The following is a 21,527-nucleotide window of genomic DNA, read 5'->3' as shown; positions in this document are numbered from 1 at the left end:
TCTTTTGAATTCATCTGATGTTCTACAGGTGTCAGATTGCTTTTCTTCACACAGTATGTATATAGCCAGACCTTTTTTCCTTCTGTGTGGTGCAAGAAGATGGTGAAATTGGAGGGTAATATTGGCTGTTAGGAGGTTATGCAAGATCAGAATAATCAGCATCTGACAGTTGATGGTATCTTAGGTAGATTTCTGATGAAAGCCACAGCCATCTTGAACTCTCACATGCAAAGTCTTTCAGATTACCTTCCTTACCCTGCAGCTGGATGTATAAGTCCAATAATGATCATGTGGAGACAAGGGAGCCTCCCGGAATGACTTTTTTCCTCTGTAGTGTTTTCACAGAGAGAAATTTTGTTAAGCGTGGGTTTTAGATACTAAAACAAAGCTGTCCTGTATTTGCAGACCTCTGACATGGGACCTGAGAGGCAAGCAACACCATGGAATGGTAACTTGGTAGAGAGTTGGTGTTTGCAGATGGCAAAACAAGCCTGCATGCATCCAGTTGTCTGTTCTCTTGCGCCATTTTAGTTACGGGAAAGCAAAGTAGTGACAGGATACCCATGTGCACATTTAACTAGTGCCTTCATAAAGCTTAGGCTCTAAATGCTTAAAACTGTTTTTTCTGCAGAGAAAAATTGCTTTAGAAAAGATGATGTCGTGTTTCGCATAAGCATTTTAGGCTTAAGGGAAATATTTCATTATTTTACTCTACTAAACATGAAATTAAACATTACAGTGTCTTCGCTGTAGTTGAGGAGACCTTGTGTAAGAGAGACTTATCTTGCAGCATTCATTCTCAGGAGTTAATGTCACGTGTAAAGCACCATGGCTAAGGCAGTTTTGTTTGCAGCTGTGTTTGTCAAGTGTGTCACAGAATACAAGAATGTCCAGTGTGAAGACCATATTATCATAGAATCACCAAGACTGGTAAAGACCTCAGAGATCATGCAGTGCAGCTGTTTATACACATTTCCCACAAAACCATGTCTTTACTACAATATCTAAATGTTTCTTGAGCACCTCCGGGGATGGGGACTCAACCACCTGCCTGGGCAGCCCATTCCATCACCAGACTTCTCTTTCAGACACTAAATTTTTCCTAATGTCCAACCTGAATTTCCCCTAGTGCAGCTTGGGGTCATTCCATCCAGTCCTGCTACTAGTTAGTTAGAACAGGCTAAGCCCCACCTCACTGCAGTGTGCCCTCAGATAGTTGTAGAGAGTGATAAGGTGTCCGCTGGGCGTTCTCTTCTACAGAGTAAATAATCTTTATTCCTTCAGCCACTCCTCATAAGACTTAGGCTCCAGACCCATCACCAGTTTCATTGCCCTTTTCTGGGCACACTCCAAACTTCGATGTCTTTCTTGTTGTGAAGGGCCCAAAACTGAACACAAAGTGAGGCCTCACCAGGGCTGAGTACAGAAAGATGATCACTTCCCTGCTTCTACTTGTGACATTATTTGTTATCCAAGCCAGAATGCCATTGGCCTTCTCACACTGCCTGCAGGCTGGGCTTTGATCACAAGGACTTGGGCCCCCCGAGAGCGGCGCCGGGGATGGGGGCTTCCGTACTTCCTGTAAGCCACTGCATGGCAGGGATTCAGTGCTAGGCTGAATCAAAGAAATAAATGGTAAGAGAAGGTGCAAAGCAAGGGGAATGGTCAAAATATTACAACTTACATGCTTTTCTCTTCCTTACATTCCTTTGTGGTATTTTGCTTTTCGTTTTTATCTTGTAGTTGCGGTGGGGTTGGTCAGCCACTTTTATGTGAAAAGCTTTTAAAAGTGATCTTTTTAAAAAGGTTGATGTGTGAAAGCCTTTGCCAGCTGATTCAGAAGAGGGAACAGCGTTTCTCCCACTCACCTTCCCAGCTTTCCTTGAGAAGAATAAGATAACTGCTCAGATTTGTCCCAGCTTTTCAAGCTCAGTGACTGAGAAAATAAAAATGAATCAAGCCTAGATTTCTTGCATGGTAATAGAAAACTACCAATAGCATCTTTGGAAAAGCCCATCCTGGAGTGCTGATAAGCCATCTGGCTATGCAGCCATTAAAGTGCAAGTGGAATCCTTGTTCGCTGCTTCATGGGTGTCATTGAAGCAGAGTTTTGTGCTTGTACATACAACTGAAAATTTCTGTCTTCAGAGTTCCTGTGGAGGTGCATTTCTAACTACATCAGATTTCTTGTAGAATCTCTGAACTCCCAGAAAACTTGTTTTATGGCATTGCTCATCCACAACTGATGCAAGCAAAACCTCAGTTTGAACAACTGCATCTCAGTTTTCCTTTTCTTGGCCTTAAAATATCGGTTGGAGATGAAGAAACCATACATGCTGTGCAAGAATTTTTCCAGCTAAAGAAACACTAGAATTGTTCATTATTTATATTCAGATTTTCTATCAAGTATTTGGTTTAAAGAGGGAAAAAAACAAAACAAAACAAAACAAAAAACAATAGAGTAAATGTAGTCCCTCAGGCCCTGTCACTGTCACACAGAGCAGAGCTCAGTGCTGCCCTCCGCTCCCTGTGAGGAGCTGCAGCTGCCATGAGGGCCTCCCCTCGACCTGCTTTGCTCTGGGCCCAATAAACTGAGGGCTCTTTGCTGCTCCTCACACACCTTGTCCTCCCTACCCTTCACCATCTATTGTATCCCTCCTTTAGACCGTCCTTAAAAGATTTATAGCCTTCTCAGTTTGTGGTGCGCAACCTAAATGCTCCAGGTGAGGCCGCACAGCACAGAACAGAGGGGACAATCCCCTTGCCTGGGGCAGTACTGGTTCTGATTCACCCCAGGGCGCAATTGGGGTCCATATGGCTCCTAGGGCACACAGACATATATGTCAGATATATGTCTGATATAAAATCAATTAGATGAAAGAAGAGGGGAGAGACAAGAGAAGATGGCAATGCAAAATTCAGAATGCTATGCTGCATTGAAAAGTTGCAATACCTGGCAAGAGAAAGGTTTGTGTCAGCAGAAGCAATTATTTCAAGGAGAATTTCTTGTGTTACCAAGAGTATTAAATGCTATTTTTCATTAAAAGAAATCATGTACAGAAAAGCATGAGAAGCAGAGGTGTCCGGATTTGATGCTGTTTTTGAGTGTGAACATTGCATTAATTGTGGCTATACATAATAAGTAGTGCTTTATGTTCCTGTGTGTGTGGAGAGGAAGAGATATGAACAGATCAACAACAGCCTGTTCTCTTTTTATAAGCCTCCTCAGCTGCATACTGCCCTTGAAGGCTATCTTGTCAATGGTAACACTAGGGTTATGAACAAGAATTATGATCGGAAGGCAACCACTGTGAGGACATGCCATTTTACATGCTGAGCAGAGCTGCCTGGGGTCACTGTAGCTTCTTGCCAGTTCCAGAGCTGCTGGCTCACAATGCATGTGTTGCTGATCGCCCCCAAGAGATATGACTTGGATACTGATGAAACACTCAGCCAGACCGTGCTGGAATAAAATATACCCCAGACTATTCCTAGCACATTAATTTTAGAACCAGATATACCTTTAGCATTCTGAAATGTCCATCTTCTTATGCTATTCCATGAGTTAAGAAGAGAATAGCTAACATGATAATTCTAAGACTCATGTTAAACTGTCAGTTGTGATAAAAATCTCAGATGCATCTGAACAAGCACCAGTGAGCTTCCAGAGCAAAAAAAAAAAAAAAAAAAAAAAAAAAAGAGAGAGAGATCATAGTAGATGTGTTTGCTCTGTTCTCAAAGAAGAAGAACTTGAAATCTCAGATGTAGAACTGTGATGACAGACAGTACCTAGGATTCTGCCCTCAAGGATCTCATTTCCAAGTAATCAGACTTCAGATTATAACTGTGCATGAAATAATCTATGTGGTGTTCATTGATTTGGTATAAAACAATTATTATTCAATCCTCATACATGTGGTTAAGTTCATAAGTGAGGCCATAATTGTCCACCTATTATGGCACTTGACCATGGAAACCAAAGAGCTGTATCTGCTCTACTGTCAAAGGCATAGCCTCTTGTCATCCTAGGCTATATGTGTTCAGGTGTGTGCGGTCAGTTTAGATTCCTTAAAATAAATAAATAAAACAGTGTTTACTCTTGCTGTGCCAGAAACAAAGTTAGAATATTTGCTTTTTTAGGTTTGAGTTGAAGCTCTCAATTGAGTAATATGTTCTGAGTCTTCCTTCAAAACATCATGAAGTCATCCTTGCATTTCATTTGAATAAATAAAAATAGCTTCTTTAGCGGCTAATTTTAGGCCAGACTTTAAAAGTTTAAAGTAATTCCTACATCTTTTAACATTTTCAGTGCAGTGCACAGATGTCAAACTGTGTTTATACATTTGGCATGCACATAGGCAATATTACCGTCTTCCTCCTCCACCTTTTCTTCTGCTTGCAGCTGAGACATTTAAGATCACATTTGGGGAAAAGAGAGAAAAAAAAAAAAAAAAAAAAAAGTGAGGAAGCAACACCAACTGATTCTTTCAGTCCCCGATGTGATCATTTCTGTGTCTATGTACTTAACACAAAATATATTCCCTGTGCTGTTTGAATTCAGGTGTCTGCAGGGACTCACCTGGTAGCCTGATTGATGTTCTGCGGTGAATCTGGAGACACCCCCTATGGCAATGAAGGTGGAGAGAGGCTGTGAGCAGTGCTGCTGCCCAGAGCTTGACACACTGTACGTGGTCTTCAATGAGCTGAATAAACCTTGGAACAAGGCTCTTTTTGTTCTGTGCTATGGCCTGATCCTGTAGCCTTTTTCAGGGTTCCTCTGATGTTAGTATTGCATTTGTCTGAATTTAGAACTTAGGTCCTGTTTAGAACGTACTTGTGATGAAACTATTAATTCACTTAATGTTGGACTTGGAGTGCAGAAATCTGGAGCTCTCAGAGAGCCCATGCTGTTCAAGCACGGCTCCATCATGCAGTCTTCTCTGTGGGCTGTATGCATGAAGTCCTTGTTAAAATGTATCTGGAGGTGGTTTCACTGGGAAGGGGTGGGAGGCTGTTTACACTTAAGTGTCTCAGAAAACATTAAAACACCTCCCCCTACGCAAATTATTAAAGGACAGTAAAGATGTTAGCAAGTGAGAATGGAAACTTGCTCTCAGGAGGGCAACATGCTAATTTGCTGTTTAAGAACAGTTTCCGTAGCAGAAGTTGCCTTGTGATATCCATAGTTGTGACATATGCTCGTAGTGTTTGGAGAGCTAGAAATAAAATTACAGCTTGCTTTTTTTTTTTTATATCTTTGCTTTTCAACACAGCATTGGGAAATTAAAATATGATATTAACTGACACGTGCTCTAAAGAACAAGGGAATTGATCCTTGATTTTGTGGGCATGAGCTGTAGGAGACTAAATGTGGGTACTTTGTATGTATGGTACACATGCTAGTGTGCTTCTTAGTGAGGATGTAGAGCAAGTTCTTTGTGATTATGGAGATTAAAGGCAATGTCAACAAAGAGTGCCTTTGAAGGCATTTTTAGCTGTGTTCAAAAGCACAAACCAAAACATGGTCTCAGGAGTATTTCAGTTGATGAGATGCTAGTGGAACAAGAGTAATAGTTGCTGAAATTACTTCTTGTGTGTGAAGATTTGGTTTTTGTGTAGTGAGATCAGACACAATTCTGGATCTGAAAGTTGGTCACTTGGAATGGAATGTCAACTTCAGACTGAGGGATTACTGGCTTGTCTTTCTCCCTATCTAAGTACTAGGTTCTTGCGAGTCTTTTTGAGTGATATTCAGTGATTTGTAGTGATCTGTCAAAACATTTTTCTGCCTTCCACTTCATTCTCTTTAGATACAGGAGAAGGGCAGTTAGCACAGATGACCTCCAGAAGCCTCTTTCCAACCTCAACTATTCCGTTATTCTCTGAAGGATACAGCTCTCTATTATGTGTTATGTGGATCAAAGATACTTCTCTGTGCTGAGTATTAAATGTTTTGTGCTTTACCACATGTAGCTCTAGGCTATGACCATTGATAGAGTAGTTGGTATCTGTTGTGCTGTGGTGCTGTTGTGGTTTAACCTGTCAGGTGGTTAAGCATCACACAGTAGTTCACTCACTACCCCCTCTTTCCCAGTGGGATAGAAAGGGAATTGGGAAAAAGAAGTAGAACTTGTGGGCTGAGATAAAAACTATTTACTAAAATAGAGCAAGGGAAGAGTTATGAAAATTATGTATCTGAATACGTATATGTGTATATATAACTTTGTATGAATGTGTTTGTATGTATACATATGCGTGTATATATACATACGTGTATATGTGTGTGTATATCATAGAATTATAGAATGGCATGGGTTGGAAGGCACCTCGAGGGTCAAGTTCCAACCCCTCTGTCATAGGTAGGCGTTTCTAGCTGCTAGATCAAGCACTAGAGAAAATTGCTCAGACCTCCATCCAACCTCATCTTCATTACATCCAGGGATGGGACATCCACAACCTCTCTGGGCAACCTGTTTGAGCACCTCACCACTCTTAGTTAAGAAATTCCCCCTGACATCTAATCTAAATTGCCCTTCCTTTAGTTTAAAACTGCTCCCCCTTTTCCTATCACTATCTACCCATTTAAAAGGTTAATTTTCCTCACATTTATAAACTCCCTTTAAATATTGGAAAGCCTCAATGAAGTCTCCCTGCAGCCTTCTCTTTTCCAGGCTCTCTTTTCCCTGTTCCTTCAGCCTGTCTTCATAGGAGAGATGATCCATCCCTTGGATCATCATTTCTGGCCCTCTCTCAGGCCTCCCAGGCCCTCTCCAACAGCTCCCGTGTCACTTAGAATCATAGAATCATAGAATCACAAGGTTGGAAAGGACCTACAAGATCATCAACCATCCATCCTCCCATCACCATAGCTACAACAAGCCACTAAACCAGATCTCGTAGCTCCTCATCCAGACTCCACTTAAACACTGCCAGGGATGGTGACTCCACCACCTCCCTGGGCAGCCATTCCAGTGCCTGACCACTCTCTGAGAGAAAAAGTTCTTTCTTATGTCTAGTTTAAACCTCTACTGGTACAGCTTGTAGCCATTTCCTTGGGTCTTGTTTGTTGCCTGGGAGAAGAGGTCTAATCCCTCCTCATCACAACCTCCCTTCAGGAAGTTGTGAGTGTAATGATGTCACGCCTGAGCCTCCTCCAGCCTAAACAATTCCAGCTCCCTCATAAGACCCCTTCTCCAGATCCCTCACCAGTTTCATTGCACTTCTCTAGATACGTTCTTTCTTGTAGTGAGGAGCCCAAAACTGAACACAATACTTGAGGTGCGTCCTCACCAGAGCTGAGTACAGGAGGATGATTACCTCTCTGCTCCTACTGGTCACACTATTTCTTATACAGGCCAGGATACCATTGGCCCTCTTGGCCACCAGGGCACACTGTTGGCTCATGTTCAGCTGAGCATAAACCAACACCCCAGGTCCCTTTCTTCTTCACAGTCATCCAGCCACTCAGCCCCACACCTATAGCACTGCATGGGGTTATTGTGGCCAAAGTGCAGGACCCAGGCACTTGGCCTTGCTGAACCTCAGCCCAGCAATCCATTCTATCCAGATCCCTCTGGAGGGCCTCCCTACCCTCAGGCTGATCAACATCACCTCCCAACTTGGTGTCATCTGCAAACTTAGTGAGGGTACACTCAGTTCCCTCATCCAGGTCATCAGTGAAGATATTAAACAAGATGGGCCCTAGAACCGACCCCTGGGGGACACCACTTGTAACAGGTCGTCAGATGACTTAACTCCATTAACCACTACCTGCTGGGCACAGCCCTCTAGCCAGTTCCTTACCCAAAGGAGGGTATACCTGTCCAGGCCACAGGCAGCCAGTTCCCTCAGGAGAATACTGTTAGAGACCATGTCAAAGGTTTTGTTGATGTCTAGGTAGACTACATCAACAGCTTTTCCCTCATCTACCAGTCTGGTAACCCAGTCATAGAAGGAAATGAGGTTGGTCAAGAATGACCTGCCCTTTATGAACATGTTTCTGTGTTGGAGGACCCAGGCCTAGGTGCAGTTCTTCAGACGAAGCCTCACAAGGGCAGAATAGAGGGAGACAATCACTTCCCTCACCCTGCTGGCCACCCCTCTTCTGATGGAACCCATAATACCATTGGCATTCCAGGTTGAAAGTGCACACTACTGCCTCATCTTAAGTTTTTTTGTCAACTGAGGCCACAAAGTTCTTCTCAGCGGGGCTGCTCTCAAGGTGTTCTCCGAGTTTGTATATATATCTGGGATTACCCCATCCCAAATACAGATATATGTATGTGTGTATGCATATATATATACACATGGACACATATAAACACACATACATACATATTTATATACTATATATCCTATACAGTGGTATAGGTACAGTGTATCCCTTTGGCCAGTTCAGCTGTCCTGATTCTTTACCCTCACAGCATCTTGTTCTCCTCCCAGCTCCCTTGCTGGCAAAACAGGAGAAGCTGAGAAAACTGAAATGATGTTGGCTTTTTACTGCACCACTCAGCAACAGCTAAAAACATCAGTGTGTTATCAACATTGTTTTTCTCCTAAAACCAAAACATAGCATCATTGCAGTCTCTATGATAAAAACAACTCTGTCCCAGCTGAAACCAAGACCGTCTGGAGTGCAGCGCTCCAGCTGAGTAATGTAGAGAGAAATCTGCCCATGGCTGAAGCAGTGTTAGAAACAATGTCTGGATCAACAAACCATGACTTCTGAAGTGTTTTCAGACACAAAATAAATTTGTTCAGACTTACCAACAAACCATGTCAAAATATCAGTTGCACTAATTACTGAGCACCTGTCTGGTTTCTCAGATTGTTGACATGTAACTTGCCTGCAGTAACAGTCCAGATGAAGCAGTGTGGCACAGACTTATGATGTTATGTCCGCAGATGCTTGAGTGAGGCCAGAGTTACCGTTATGTGGAGTTATTGTGGTTGATCCTTCCCTGATGGAGGATGAAAAGTGCAACCTTTATCTCCTGCATGGGGACGGTGGGTAAATGAAAGGCTTCCAGTTCCAGAAGGAACTGAGGCTGGGTGGAAGCAAACACTTCCTTTACTTTTCTCACATAGTAAGTCTTCAAAGAAGAAGGGGAAGTCTTCAAAGAAGAAGGGGAAGTCTTCAAATAAGAAGATCTTGGTTACAAGAGGGGGAAGAGAGGAGTTTGTTGATGCTGATAGAGCTGGTGCAGAGGATGTGGGCAGACTGTGGAATGGATTTCTGATGGGGAAATTGTTATTGTGCTGTATTTGCAACAGTATCCAAATTCTTGCAGACTTAATAGTAGTGTAACAAGTTTTACTTTAACAGCTTCATTCTCTGTCCCTCCTGTCACCTTTTTTGCTTACCAGAATACATTTTCTCCGTTGTCATTGCATGCCTGTTCTTGCTCCCCAATATTCAAAGACTTCAGTTTAGCTGGTGTTGCATGAAACTCCAATGCAATTTGGAATTCTGTTATTCTGAATGAAGTTAAAAGAGAATTGAGCGCTTTCCTGCAGACACTTGGGCACATAATTAAAGGCATTCCCACAGTGGAGTGTGCTTAGAACTGGTCCCTGGGCTTGTACTTTATTTGTAATCTCCCACTAAAAATCAAGGTTAATTCATCCCTATAGTTACACATTGAAATAATTAAAATTCTTATTTCACAGGTTAAAACCGATGACTTGCAAAGAATTAAATGTTTGCATATAAGGTTGTTAGTGCCATATGACTTGGAAAGAAATTTAATTGTCAACAGTGAATTTATTTATGTTCGTGTTACCTCATCGGTATTTCAAGTTTAATTGGTTTATTTTTAAAATGTTTTCACTTCAATTTGTCTTTTTCCAATAGTAACTAGAGGGCATTATACACAGAAAGTAAAAATAGCTCTTCTGTTTTCAGCATTTGAATTAGGTGACTCAGGTTGATTTTTGCATGTGCTAGCTCACCACTTGAAAAATGCAGACTTTTAAAATAACTTTTTCTTATTATCTGAGCAGGTAATTCATTTGAATAAAATCCAGGTATTGTTAGTTATTTAAACACCATTCTCTTTAAAAGAAAAGTCTGACTCAATACCAGTTTCTATGCTGAGACTGAGGTCCTAGAATACATTAATTTTTGGCTTGCCAGTGCTCTTGGGCAGGGTGAAAAGGCTTTCTCTTGAGAGGTTTTCCTGAACCTTTAGGCAGCCAAAGCTGGGTGTAAGCCTGCTGGTGCTGCAGGAAACCTTTTCTGAAAGCCTTGGTATACTTACGTATAGTACTGGAGCTGCTTACAGACAGGGAGCTGCAGAAATTCCAGAGGACTGTTGGACACTGAGGTGCCAGAACAAGATCTTGGGTGAGCCTTGCTAGGTACATTTGCCTTCAGCTAACCATGGCCATTTGACTGGCTATGGCTGTGGGCTTTGGGTGAATGATAGCTAGAGGTTACCAGTTCCATCTCTTCAGGCTTCTTGATACCGGTACAAAACAAAACAAAACAAAACTGTTGGGGTTTGCATGGGAAAGCCCCATGGCCCCACTGCAGAAGACCAATTTTAGACTTCTCAGCTCTTCTTCAAATCCAAACTGATTTGCACAGGGCTGTCTGTGCATCTTTACCTGGTTTTCTGGGATCAGCAGAATAGTCTTGGAAAACTCATCTGTTTCTCCAAGTGTTTTGACTGGGTTTATGAGACTTGTCTGGAAGGCCACAGGTAGCTGAATGTTGTCTGATGCATGATAACCTAATGTGATCAGAGTGTAGCCACTAGGCTTACATACATGAGAGTAGGCCATGTATTCTGTTGTCTGGATTTTTTGCATTACAATGAAGTACTTTAAGCCGTGTGACCTGCAGTTGTTGTCAGGGGATCATGACTGTTGAACACTGGGAGAAAACCACACAATTACTTGCGGAAATCACTGTGTAATCTATAATTTTTTAAAATTTTTTTTATTTATTTATTTTTCTCAGTTGTTCTGGTTTTGCTTGGGTAATCTTTCTTACCAAACCAAGCTGGTTTCACCCAAGCAATTTCATGCTAAAGGTGGCTGGATTATGAAGTCTGAATTGCATTACAACATCCTGAGATGTGTTGTGGTTTCAACTGAGAGAATAGTGAATGCTCAGCCACCTTAGAAAGAAGGTGGAACACAGTATTGTAGTGCAGCAAGTCTAGAGTTCATATATTAGTACGGCTCAGATTCACAGGGCTTTTTTTTCTTGCATGAATGTTTTTAAGGACAGGTGGGATGGTGAGAACAGTCCGAGTGAAACAGGAACGTCATCTGCCTTGGTACCAGCTGTCAGGGATTGCTGCCCCCTGCAGTTTCTGATGAACGTGTTGTGATCTGGAGTCTCTGGATCTCATCTTCTAAATGTAGAAAAATAGCACCAGGCAAAGCTTTTAATGACACTCAAAACAATTGTAAAGGGTTCCACTTCCAGCAGTCATTGGGTAACTCCCACCCCAGAAACAGAAGGAGCTTGAAATCCATGGGAGATTTATGAATTGTGCCCCAAACTGTGCAAATTGTGGTTTTGCTGTGACTCGCTGGTCTGCTGCTGTCAGGAACAAGTTGGGCAGTGCTGTTTGAATCAGTACCTCTCTTTTAGGTGCTGTTTACCAGGCTCTTGTTAAGAGAGTTTTCCAGAGCCCCCAGTGAGGCAAGAGGAAGGCAGAGTGAAATATAGCAGCACCTTGCCTCTTTATGAATGGTATATTAAAGCTCAGCCACCAAAAATGGTGGCTTTACTAAACCTGTCTGTAAATCTCTAGTGTGGCTGAAGAAGCAGTTCTGAACTGAATCACATTCTCCCTGGGGGACTCTTCAGCACTGAGCCCAATTATTTTTTAAATGAGGAGGGAGTTAGCCCTCTGGGAAAGCCATAAATATGTCCATAGCTGAGCAATAGTGGGTTGTATATTCCCAATTGTCCTATTAAGGGAATTCACTAAAGAAAACAGACCATTCTTGTACTCTAGATGATGCTGCACATTTTACCCATAAATGTCTGAATAGTGTTTAGCTTACATCTAAGTTCGTAGAATTTTAGTGTCACAGTGTTGGAAACTGGGCAGTTTTATTTTTTGCATCACAGATTATCCAAGCATTTTCAGTGTCTCATGATACTTACTTCAGAGGTTGAGAGACAAGAAGTGTAGCTGTTGTCTCTTGGGGGAGCAGGGGGATGAAGAGATGCAGAATAATTTAGGTTGGAAAGGAGCTCAAGCAGTCATCTGGTCTAACCGCTGTTCAGTTACTTCAGCAGTTTCCTTGTCCAGCATAATGAGATCTTCTGCCCCATTCAGTAGTTGAGCAGCATTTTTCTTTTTCCTTTCTCTTGCTTCTGGTCTTTCTGCAGGGGATCTATGTTGCCTTTTGGATCCTTTCCAAATTTTAACTTCAGCCAAGCTTTGCACTTCCTAACTCTCCTTGTCTCCCTCCTCTATTCCTCACAGAGAGCTGTCCCTGCTTACGCTTTCTATATGGCATTTTGTGTTTGATCTCACTCAGGAGTTCAGCCAAACTCACCCCCTGCATTATATCCTTGATTTTTTGCACACTAGTGTGAATTGTTCATATGCTGTAGGAGGTTGTCTTTCAAGTACAACCATTTCTCCTCAGTCCCTTGGCACTTAAAATAGTTGAATGAGCAAAAGCTACTACTTTGAAACAGAGTCTTTGTTCTGCAGTTCACCTTTCTTGCTTTCCTTTAATTTAATTTTATTTTTCTCATCACCTTATAGTCAGTTTACAGCTGTCATCCTTCATGTCCCTAACTGTTTCTCCTTTATTCATTCCAAGCCCAGCAGTCTACTAGGAGTGCCTGCAGAAAAGAAAAAAATTCATTGAACCTCTCCAGATTCTCTGTGCCCTGATGTTTTACTATTCCAGCAAGTATCAAAATAGTTGGAGTTTTCCATGAAAACAGGGTAGTCAAAGCTTCTCATGAAAATAGTCCATGATTCTTATTCCATATGGTGAAAGAAGGCTTTATCCACTTACTCTTCATAACTCGACAATCCGTGACTTATTCAAACCATACTAATGCCTTGTTTGTTACCCCTGTGATCTTAATCTGTGAGCCTTCATCCTTGACTGCATGAATCATTGTCTGTTGTGTTGCTGAAACAGTGAGAAAATGGAGAAAATGCTACCTAATACTTCTGGAAAGTGCTAGGCAATCAGTAAACTGGTGAGAAGAGAGTGAAGAAGAGAGTATCAGTTTACTCTTCTTCCTCATGTGATTTGGGTTAAATGATTTCCTGTGACCTTGTTTTCTTCACATTTCAAGTTATGGAGCCTGTGTAGTAGGGACTGCCACTTGTGCAATGTAGATGCAGCTCCCATTCATCAAGTGTGAGCATATTCTGGGGTTTGCAGGTCTGTTTCCCTGCTGTTGTAAAAAAAATCTGATGTGTGAACACTGCTGCCTTCTGAAGACTTAAAGTGTCATTGCATTGCTATTTCTGAATGTACCCTTGTTGTGTTGTAACTCTGGTGGGCAGCTCAGCACCACATGGCCACTCACTCATTGTCCCTAGATGGGCTGAAGGATAGAATCAGAAAGGTAAAAGTGAAAGAACCCCTGGGCTGAGAAAAGGACAGTTCACCAGACTGAACAGAAGCCAAGTGCACAAGCAAAGGGTAGTGAGTTGTTCAGCCACTGCCAGGACAGCAGGGCTCAGCATGCATCACCATTTCTTGTTGAGATAAACGTAATCACTCTGAAAGTCCTTCCTTCCTCCTTACAGCTTTGCTGTTCAGGATGATTCCATATAGTATGGGACGCAGTATTGGGCAGTTTGTGCCAGCTGTTCTGATTCTGTTCCCTCCCAGCATCTTGTGCATCCCCAGCCTCTTGCTGGCTGGGCAGTGTGAGAGGCTGCAATGTCTGTGGCTCTGTGTAAACACTGCTCAGCAACTGGTAACACAGCATTGGGTAATCTGTATTCTTATTCTAAGTCTAAAGGACAGCATCATACCACTTATATGAAGAAAATAATAACTCTGTTGCAACCAAAACGAGGGCAGTCTTGCATTCTTTCTTTATGGGACATGAAATCTAGTGATACCATGGACCCACAAGTCCACTTCTCAGTGGCAAAGAAGTATGAGAATGTCTCTGTGCACCAAAGCGAGATTAGAGGGAAACATCTTTACTGAAAATATACAAGATCTTGTCTTACTTGATCGAACAACATCTTCTCTTTACCAGGAACATGGCGATTTGGGATATGACAGTAGAAAAAAAATGTACTCTTAATTTTCTGTGCCAAGTACGAGGATTTTGAATTTCACAGAGTTAAATGTGCAAGCTTATGATGTGGAATATAGACTGTGTGTGATGAGGATAAACATTAGATGACCTGCTCAAACTACTTACACATGTGGAAAGCCAAAAACTTTTATTTTTATTTTTATGATTTTAGTCAGGAAGAGCCTTTATATACTTTGGAGTAGCTCACATCAGATCCTTTCACTGTCAACCAAAATAAGTCAAACTTTTCTCTTTGTAGAACGGAATGGGTCCTTCCTGTTCTGGTTACAAAGTGTGGATTTTTTAGTGCCCTCCTCTTTATACCTTTTACACAGGAATCCAATTTTTAGATTCAAATATGTTCCTTAAGAGCTTAATTAAGATAAACAAAATTCTGTACTATCCTGCTTGCACTGGTCAGTAGCTTCTAACCATGATGTTCCTTCCTTTCCTTCTCTGTTCTGCATGAAGGCTAAAGGCTACTTGCTAACAAGTTCTTTGCTGTAGTTTTCAACAGCAAGAATTTCATGGCCTCTTGTGACTTCATTGTTTTAAAGTAGGGCTTGGCACCGTGTTGTGTATTGGCTGTGGCGATCAAGCTTAGCTACCTCTTTTGCAACTCCCAGGAGCTATAGATCTGACAATAAAAGGCAAATAGTTAAATTAATCTTACTATGATTGTTGGCCCACTGCTGCAATCAGTTAATCTTGTTTGTCCATATACACTTCAGAAATAAAATCCTACTGAAATCAAAGGAACTTCAGTGGACAAAATGAGGGTTTGCAAGATCCATCTTTAATAATATCAGTAACTATTCCTTGTTTTTAACAAGACTGGATTTACTTTGATTTTTAGATTAGTGCAGGTTACATTGAGCAGAACATTTAATGTATCACATTGATTTTTCCCTGTGATGCTGTTGAAACACAAGTTACTGCTCTAATCATTTGTTTTACCATTAAAATTCTGTATGCAGATCTGGTCCCCTGGGATATCAGTGTGTAACAAGATACTCTATGATCTAATCAGGCTCTGCAAAGACTACAGTATTGCTTCAGCACTCAGCAGTAGCAAGCTTCATCAAAATGGAGAATTTGTCTAATACTGAAAGTGAAATGCTGTTTGAGGAGACAACTGTGAAAAGCAGGAGTGTGTAATATTTTAAGACTTTTCTAAGATTAAACAAAGCCAAATTCGAGCCAGAGTTTAAGATGATTTGCATGACTCCACTTATTGTTAAAGAAAATTTTACAGCTGTCACTTCAGTATATAGGGTTTGTTGCAGCTTAGTTAAAATAGCATCACCATCAGAAATGACTGAGTAGCAGGATTTAATTAATGTGAAACTTATTTGCTACAGCTGGTGTGCCCTGGAAGATAATTTTGAAAAGCACCTACAAAAGCATAAATAGCAGAAGGCATGACTTGTGCTTTGAACTCATTTTGATGCTTTAAGTTGGATCTCTGGGGGCTTAATGCTATGATCTATTTTGGAGCTGCAAGTCTTGCTGACCTGAAGGAGTTCTGTTGGTGGTGTGGCACAGCCTGAGGATCAGAACTCCTTGCTGTGGTGAATGTGACAAGCATCCCTGACCAGCGGAACAGAGGCTCTGCCTGCAGTCAGACAGACTGTGCAAACTGCAAAAAGTTAATGGTAGACAAGTATGATAATCATCTCCTAGGGTGAGCATTTCTTTCCTTAAAGCAAGACAAAATTCTTGCTAGGAGAATTATCATGTGTTTGCAGATGTCCTTAGTATCATCAGATGCTTTCATATAAAGATCTAAAGGCTTAGTGGGTATTTTTATGGATGTACCTTGACACAACCAGAATTTTGCAAAGCAGTTTTTCTTAGACAATTGTGTTCAACCATGTTGTTTTGTAGAAAATGGTAGCTTCTTTATGTAGGTGTGTTTAGTAGTAGCCCTGTTCTTGTCAAGAGCACACAGTGGGGTTTCTGTGTTTTAACATAATGCTACCATAGCTCTATTTTATTTATGTAGCATGGAAAAATAATTTAGAGGCATGTTTAAAGGGGAAAACAGCACTTAGTAACCTTTCTGATGATGTGAAACTTGAAGAAAAGGTCAGAAAGTTTACATGTCTTTGACATTTGTATACTCATGCAAAGATGTGCAGCTTGTTGTGCAAAGCAGACAATGCACTGTTCAGAGTACAGGGCTGAATTCTCATCTTTGCACTGGCTCTGGGGATATGTTTTGTGTCTGACTTTGCTGAAGTTTTACCAGGTTTGTTTTGACATTCAGAGCCTCTGACTTAAGTAGTACAAAAAAGGGTCAATAAGAGCTGAAAGAGTGAAAGAGCTCCCCGACAAGCTGTAAAACAGTTTACTTCTTTTCATTCAAGTTCCTGTGGAGAGCTGGTGGAAAAATGTTGACAGACATCAGAAAGAAAACCATTAATACCTTCTATTGCATACAGCCAATAATGATTGTTCTTCTTTGTTGTGTTTTCAGGCTCCCATGACTCCTTTAGCTTCTACATTGATGAAGCCTCTCCAGTTGGGCCTGAACAGCCAGAAACGGTCCAGAACTTTGTGTCTGTTTTTGGGACAGTGGCTAAAAAGCTGATGAGGAAGTGGTTGGCTACACAGACCATGAACTTCACCAGCCAGTTGGGTGCAGGCATACGGTATTTTGACCTTAGGATTTCTACCAAGCCCAGAGACCCAGACAACGAACTCTACTTTGCTCATGGCTTATTCAGTGCCAAAGTCAAGGAAGGCCTGGAAGAGATCAATGCATTCCTTGCTGACCACCCAAAAGAAGTGGTTTTCTTGGACTTCAATCATTTCTATGGAATGCAGAAATACCATCATGAAAAGCTTGTCCAGATGCTCAAGGACACGTATGGAAACAAAATGTGTCCTGCAATATTTGCTCATGAAGTAAGCCTCCAGTACCTGTGGGAAAAGGAACACCAAGTGCTGGTTTTTTATCACAGCCCAGTGGCTCTTGAGGTACCATTTCTTTGGCCCGGCCAGATGATGCCAGCTCCATGGGCAAACACAACAGATCCAGAAAAACTGATTCAGTTCCTCCAGGCATCAATCACTGAAAGAAGAAAGAAGGGCTCCTTTTTTATATCTCAAGTAGTGCTGACACCAAAGGCTAGTACAGTGGTGAAAGGTGTTGCAAGTGGTCTCAGAGAAACAATAACAGAGAGGTAAGTTTTTTTAGGTAATTGGAGCAGACTGTACTGACTGTGTGTCAAATGCTGCTTTTCTAATCCCTTTTTACAGAAACTCCAGCAGATGTGTTTCTGCTATGCTACTGTGGCTAAGATTCAGAACTTAGCATAATCCTAAAATATTTAGAGTGCAACAGATTTAAGGAGGAACTATCGTACCTTGAAAGAAACTCTCGCATAAAAGCCTCATGAAATCATATGTGATTGGATTGGCTTTTTTTTTCCCCCTGAATGCAGGCTTTTTCATATCTTTTCAAGTGTGCTTTCTTACCTTATATTTCCTCACGCATTTGTTTGCATAGAATAGTTCAGTTGTGAGGGACCTACAAAGACCATTGAGTGTGACTGCCTGACCAATTCGGGGCTAAGCCAAAGTTAAGCATGTTATTGAATACATTGTCCAAATGCTTCTTAAACACTTGACAGGCCATGGGGCATCAGCCACCTCTCCAGGAAGCCTGTACCAGTGTTTGACCACCATCACAATGGCACCTCTGTGCCATTCCTGTCCTACCATTGATTCCCAGGGATGGAGAGTGGTACCTCCTCCTTTTGCTTCTCCTCCTCAGGGAGCTGCAGAGAGCAGTGAGGTCACCTCTTGGCCTCCTCTTCTCCAGACTGGACAACCCAGTTATCTGTGCCTTCTCCTCATAGGACATGCCTTCTGGCTGCATTATCAGCTCTTTTGCCTCCTTTAGGCTCATTCAAGTATCTTAACATCATTTTTATATTGCAGAGCCCACCGTGTTCAAACTGAGACTGCACTGAGATCATTTAAGTTTTGATTTATATACTGGGCTTCAAGTACTAAGTAATAATATATATATATATATATTCATTTGGGCTCATCAGCAAAGTTCTGATAATGCAGAATTTTGCATCCTTGACTACTTTTACTGATCTTAAAGATATATGATGTCTCCCTGCATACTGTCACACACAATATCATAGTTGCTAGGACTCAGTTGGAGTGATTTTGCCTCCTAACAGCCCTTCATTTATCATATTAAAAAATTTGAGGGAAGAAATTCTGTAAACCATTGTAGAGGTTGTGTATTTGGAACTCTGTGTTGACAGGCCATTAGTTCTTACATTACAAAAAAATGTTGTCTGTGCAAGACATGCATTATTTATACCTTTCTGACTTTGATAAATCACAGCCAGTTTTCAGCTTAAAGGCAAGTATGTGTGAATGTGTTCTTGACAACTCCCTAGTAAACCTGAAATTAAATACCAAGGCATAAGATTTCTGTGTTATTTTTTTAAACAAAAACAAAAACACCGAAGTTGCAGAGTAGAATAATTTATAATGGGGAACAATGAAGAACGACCTGTTAATGTTCTGGTCTCTCTATGGTTGCTCCTGTGCTAGGAAGGTCCGTTGGGAACATTGCCTCTCCTCTGTGATGAATAGCACAATGTTTGTGATACTATTCCCTCTGAAGAAATCATGTCTCACTTTTGAGAAGAATTGAAACGTTTTTCGTGACAGCTATCCCAAGTGACTGTTCAGTAGGAAAAATTGGGACAAATGTTACCTGACACAACAAAAGAGTGACACAGAAGCTTTTATAAAATGTTTAATATTCTAATATTCACTAATGTTTAATATTCTAATATTCACTAATGTTTGTACAATTGTACTTGCAGTCATTTGTTTATCCACAGTGTGTATTTTTATAGTTCCCTTTGGGCAGGGTACCACTCTTACTGGCGAGTCTGAAGTGCACTTCTCAGTACTGAAATCCTACTTTGTTGATGGCTTTTACTTTTAAGCCCTCACCCTGGTGTTCAGGCATTTGTTTTCTCTGGTAAACATCCTTCTGTGTGTTGTTTAGAACATGAAGTAGCGCAGCTGAGAAACTACCAGGTTACTCTTAAAACTTGCTGCATTAATAAAACAGCAAGTTTTAAAAAATGCTTTGTCTACAGGAGATTCTGAGATCACAAACAAATTACTTGAAATGTTGGTAATTGGTTGGGCAGGATATATCAGGCTGTTGTTTTTCCAAATTTGGACTGAGATGTTCACTGAATTGTAGGGGTAGGAAGGAACCTGCTGAAGCACATTCCATAGAGTAGGAATACACAGGAAAGCACACAGGCAGGTTTTGAATATTTCCTGTGATTCCACAACCCCTCTGGAAAGCTTGTTCCAGTGTTCTGTCACTCTCACAGTAAAGTTCTTCATGTTCATATGGAACTTTTTTGTTTGTGTCCATTACTTCCTGTTCTGTCTCTTGGTACCATTAAAAACATCCTGGCATAGGTTGTTCTCAAAGTAATGCCTCCTATTTATTTCCATGGAAACTACAAAAGGTACAAAGAGCACAGTAACACTATTTAATAAAGCACATTATCAGGCTACAAAACATGTTTTTTCAGCATGGTCACCACCATCAGATATGTATTGTCACCACTGTGAACAAGAGCCTGAAGGCCACACTCTTAAAAATGTGCACCAGCTGAAGTGACGCACTTTACCACTGCTGAAATGCATCACTCAGCATCTCACGGTGCTCACATCCACTGTTTGTTCTCCATAAACATTCAACAAGCATCAATGGGTACAACTTTTTCTGCACGGATGGATTTCACTGCCTTTACTGCATACACACTTCCATGTTAGACACCATTTTGTCAGGCTGCCCCTCTGCTGCCATCTGTCATGCAGCAACAAAATGTAATGAAATAATGATGGGAAGGTTCATCTTCTACTGCCAAACCACCAGTGTCTGCTTCTGATATCCTGGGCCAGCATAATAAAATGGGACCCGTTTCTCTAGGAGCACACTTCATATAACCATTGATAAGATTCCCCCTCAGTTTTCTCTTTTGCAGGCTGAACAGTAACAGGTCTCTCAGCCTTTCCTCAGATGAGAAATGCTTCCTGCCCTTAATCACTTTTGTGGCCCTTTGCCAGATGCTCTCTTTGAAGTTCTCTATCTTTGAAATTGACACAGTGCATTGCACTCCTGATGTGGCCTCAGCAGAGCAGACAGAGGGTGAGGATCACCTCACCTCAACCTTCTGGCTATGCACTCTTCCTAATGCTCCCCATTATACCTCTGGCCTTCTTGATCACAAGTGCACACATGGTCAACCCATTGTCTACCAGGACACCCAGGTTTTTCTCTGCAGAGCTCCTTTCCAATGGGTCAGGCCCTAACCTGTACTAATGCATGTGGTTATTCCTCCCAGGTGTAGGACATTATACTTAGCCTTGTTGAACCTCACAAGGTTCCTCTTTGCATGACTCTTCAGCCTCTCCAGGTCTTGCTGAATGTCAGCATGGACTTATGATGTGTCAGCCACTCCTGCCAGCTTTCTGTTATCAGCAGATTTGCTCAGGTACACTCTATCTCTTCATCCAGACCGCTGATGAAGATAGGAAAGAAGATTAGATCTATTATCAACCTCTGGGGAGCACAGTTAGCTACAGTCTTCTAACTAGGCTCTGTGCTGCTGATTACAACCCTCTGTGTTCTGCCTGTCAGCCTCAGTTCTCTGTCTACCTCACTGTCCACCCCACTGTCACCCGACTTCTAAGCTTACCAGCAAGGGTGTTATGGGAGCCAGTGTCAAAAGCCTTGCTAATGTCAAGGTAGACAACATTAAGTGCTCTTATATACCCACCCTGTCATAACATCATAAAAGGCTACCAGGCTGCCTACCTGTGCAGTTTCAGTTTTGCAGGGGGATTGGACTCGATGGTCTCTGGAGGTTCCTTGCAGCCCCTACAGCTGTGTAATTTTGTGATTCTGTGATCTATGCAGAATTCTTGTCACCTTTGATTTCTCAGGGATGTGCAGATCTTGAGCTCAGATGTGGTTCTTGAATATTAACCAAATTTCTTAGGTCTCCTTACCTTGCAAAGCTGTAACCCATGGGATGCCTCCATGTATGTCCTTCAAGAGGTCAACATTGACTCTCTTGAAGACCAGGGCTAACAGTCCTACTTGTTGCTTATTTTTCTTCCATGTAAGATCCCAAGCTTCACAATCTCATGGTCAGTCTGTCCAAAGTTGTCCCCAACCTTCACATCCCCAACTAGTCCATCC

The 21,527-nt window shown here is 41.6% G+C and overlaps 1 protein-coding gene across 1 annotated transcript in view; it reads left to right on the top strand.

Moving 5' to 3' along the window:
• Positions 1 to 21,527, top strand: part of PLCXD3 (phosphatidylinositol specific phospholipase C X domain containing 3) — an 85,373-nt gene that overhangs the window by 38,229 nt on the left and 25,617 nt on the right. Inside the window, exon 2 of the mRNA XM_015848691.2 lies at positions 16,734 to 17,442. Coding sequence (XP_015704177.1) covers positions 16,734 to 17,442 — 709 coding nt within the window. The remainder of the gene's footprint in view (positions 1 to 16,733; positions 17,443 to 21,527) is intronic.

Source organism: Coturnix japonica, chromosome Z (genome assembly GCF_001577835.2).
Source record: "Coturnix japonica isolate 7356 chromosome Z, Coturnix japonica 2.1, whole genome shotgun sequence".
Lineage (NCBI taxonomy): Eukaryota > Metazoa > Chordata > Aves > Galliformes > Phasianidae > Coturnix > Coturnix japonica.
Note: the sequence above shows the minus strand (reverse complement) of the source record. Positions and strands in the feature narration are given on the sequence as shown.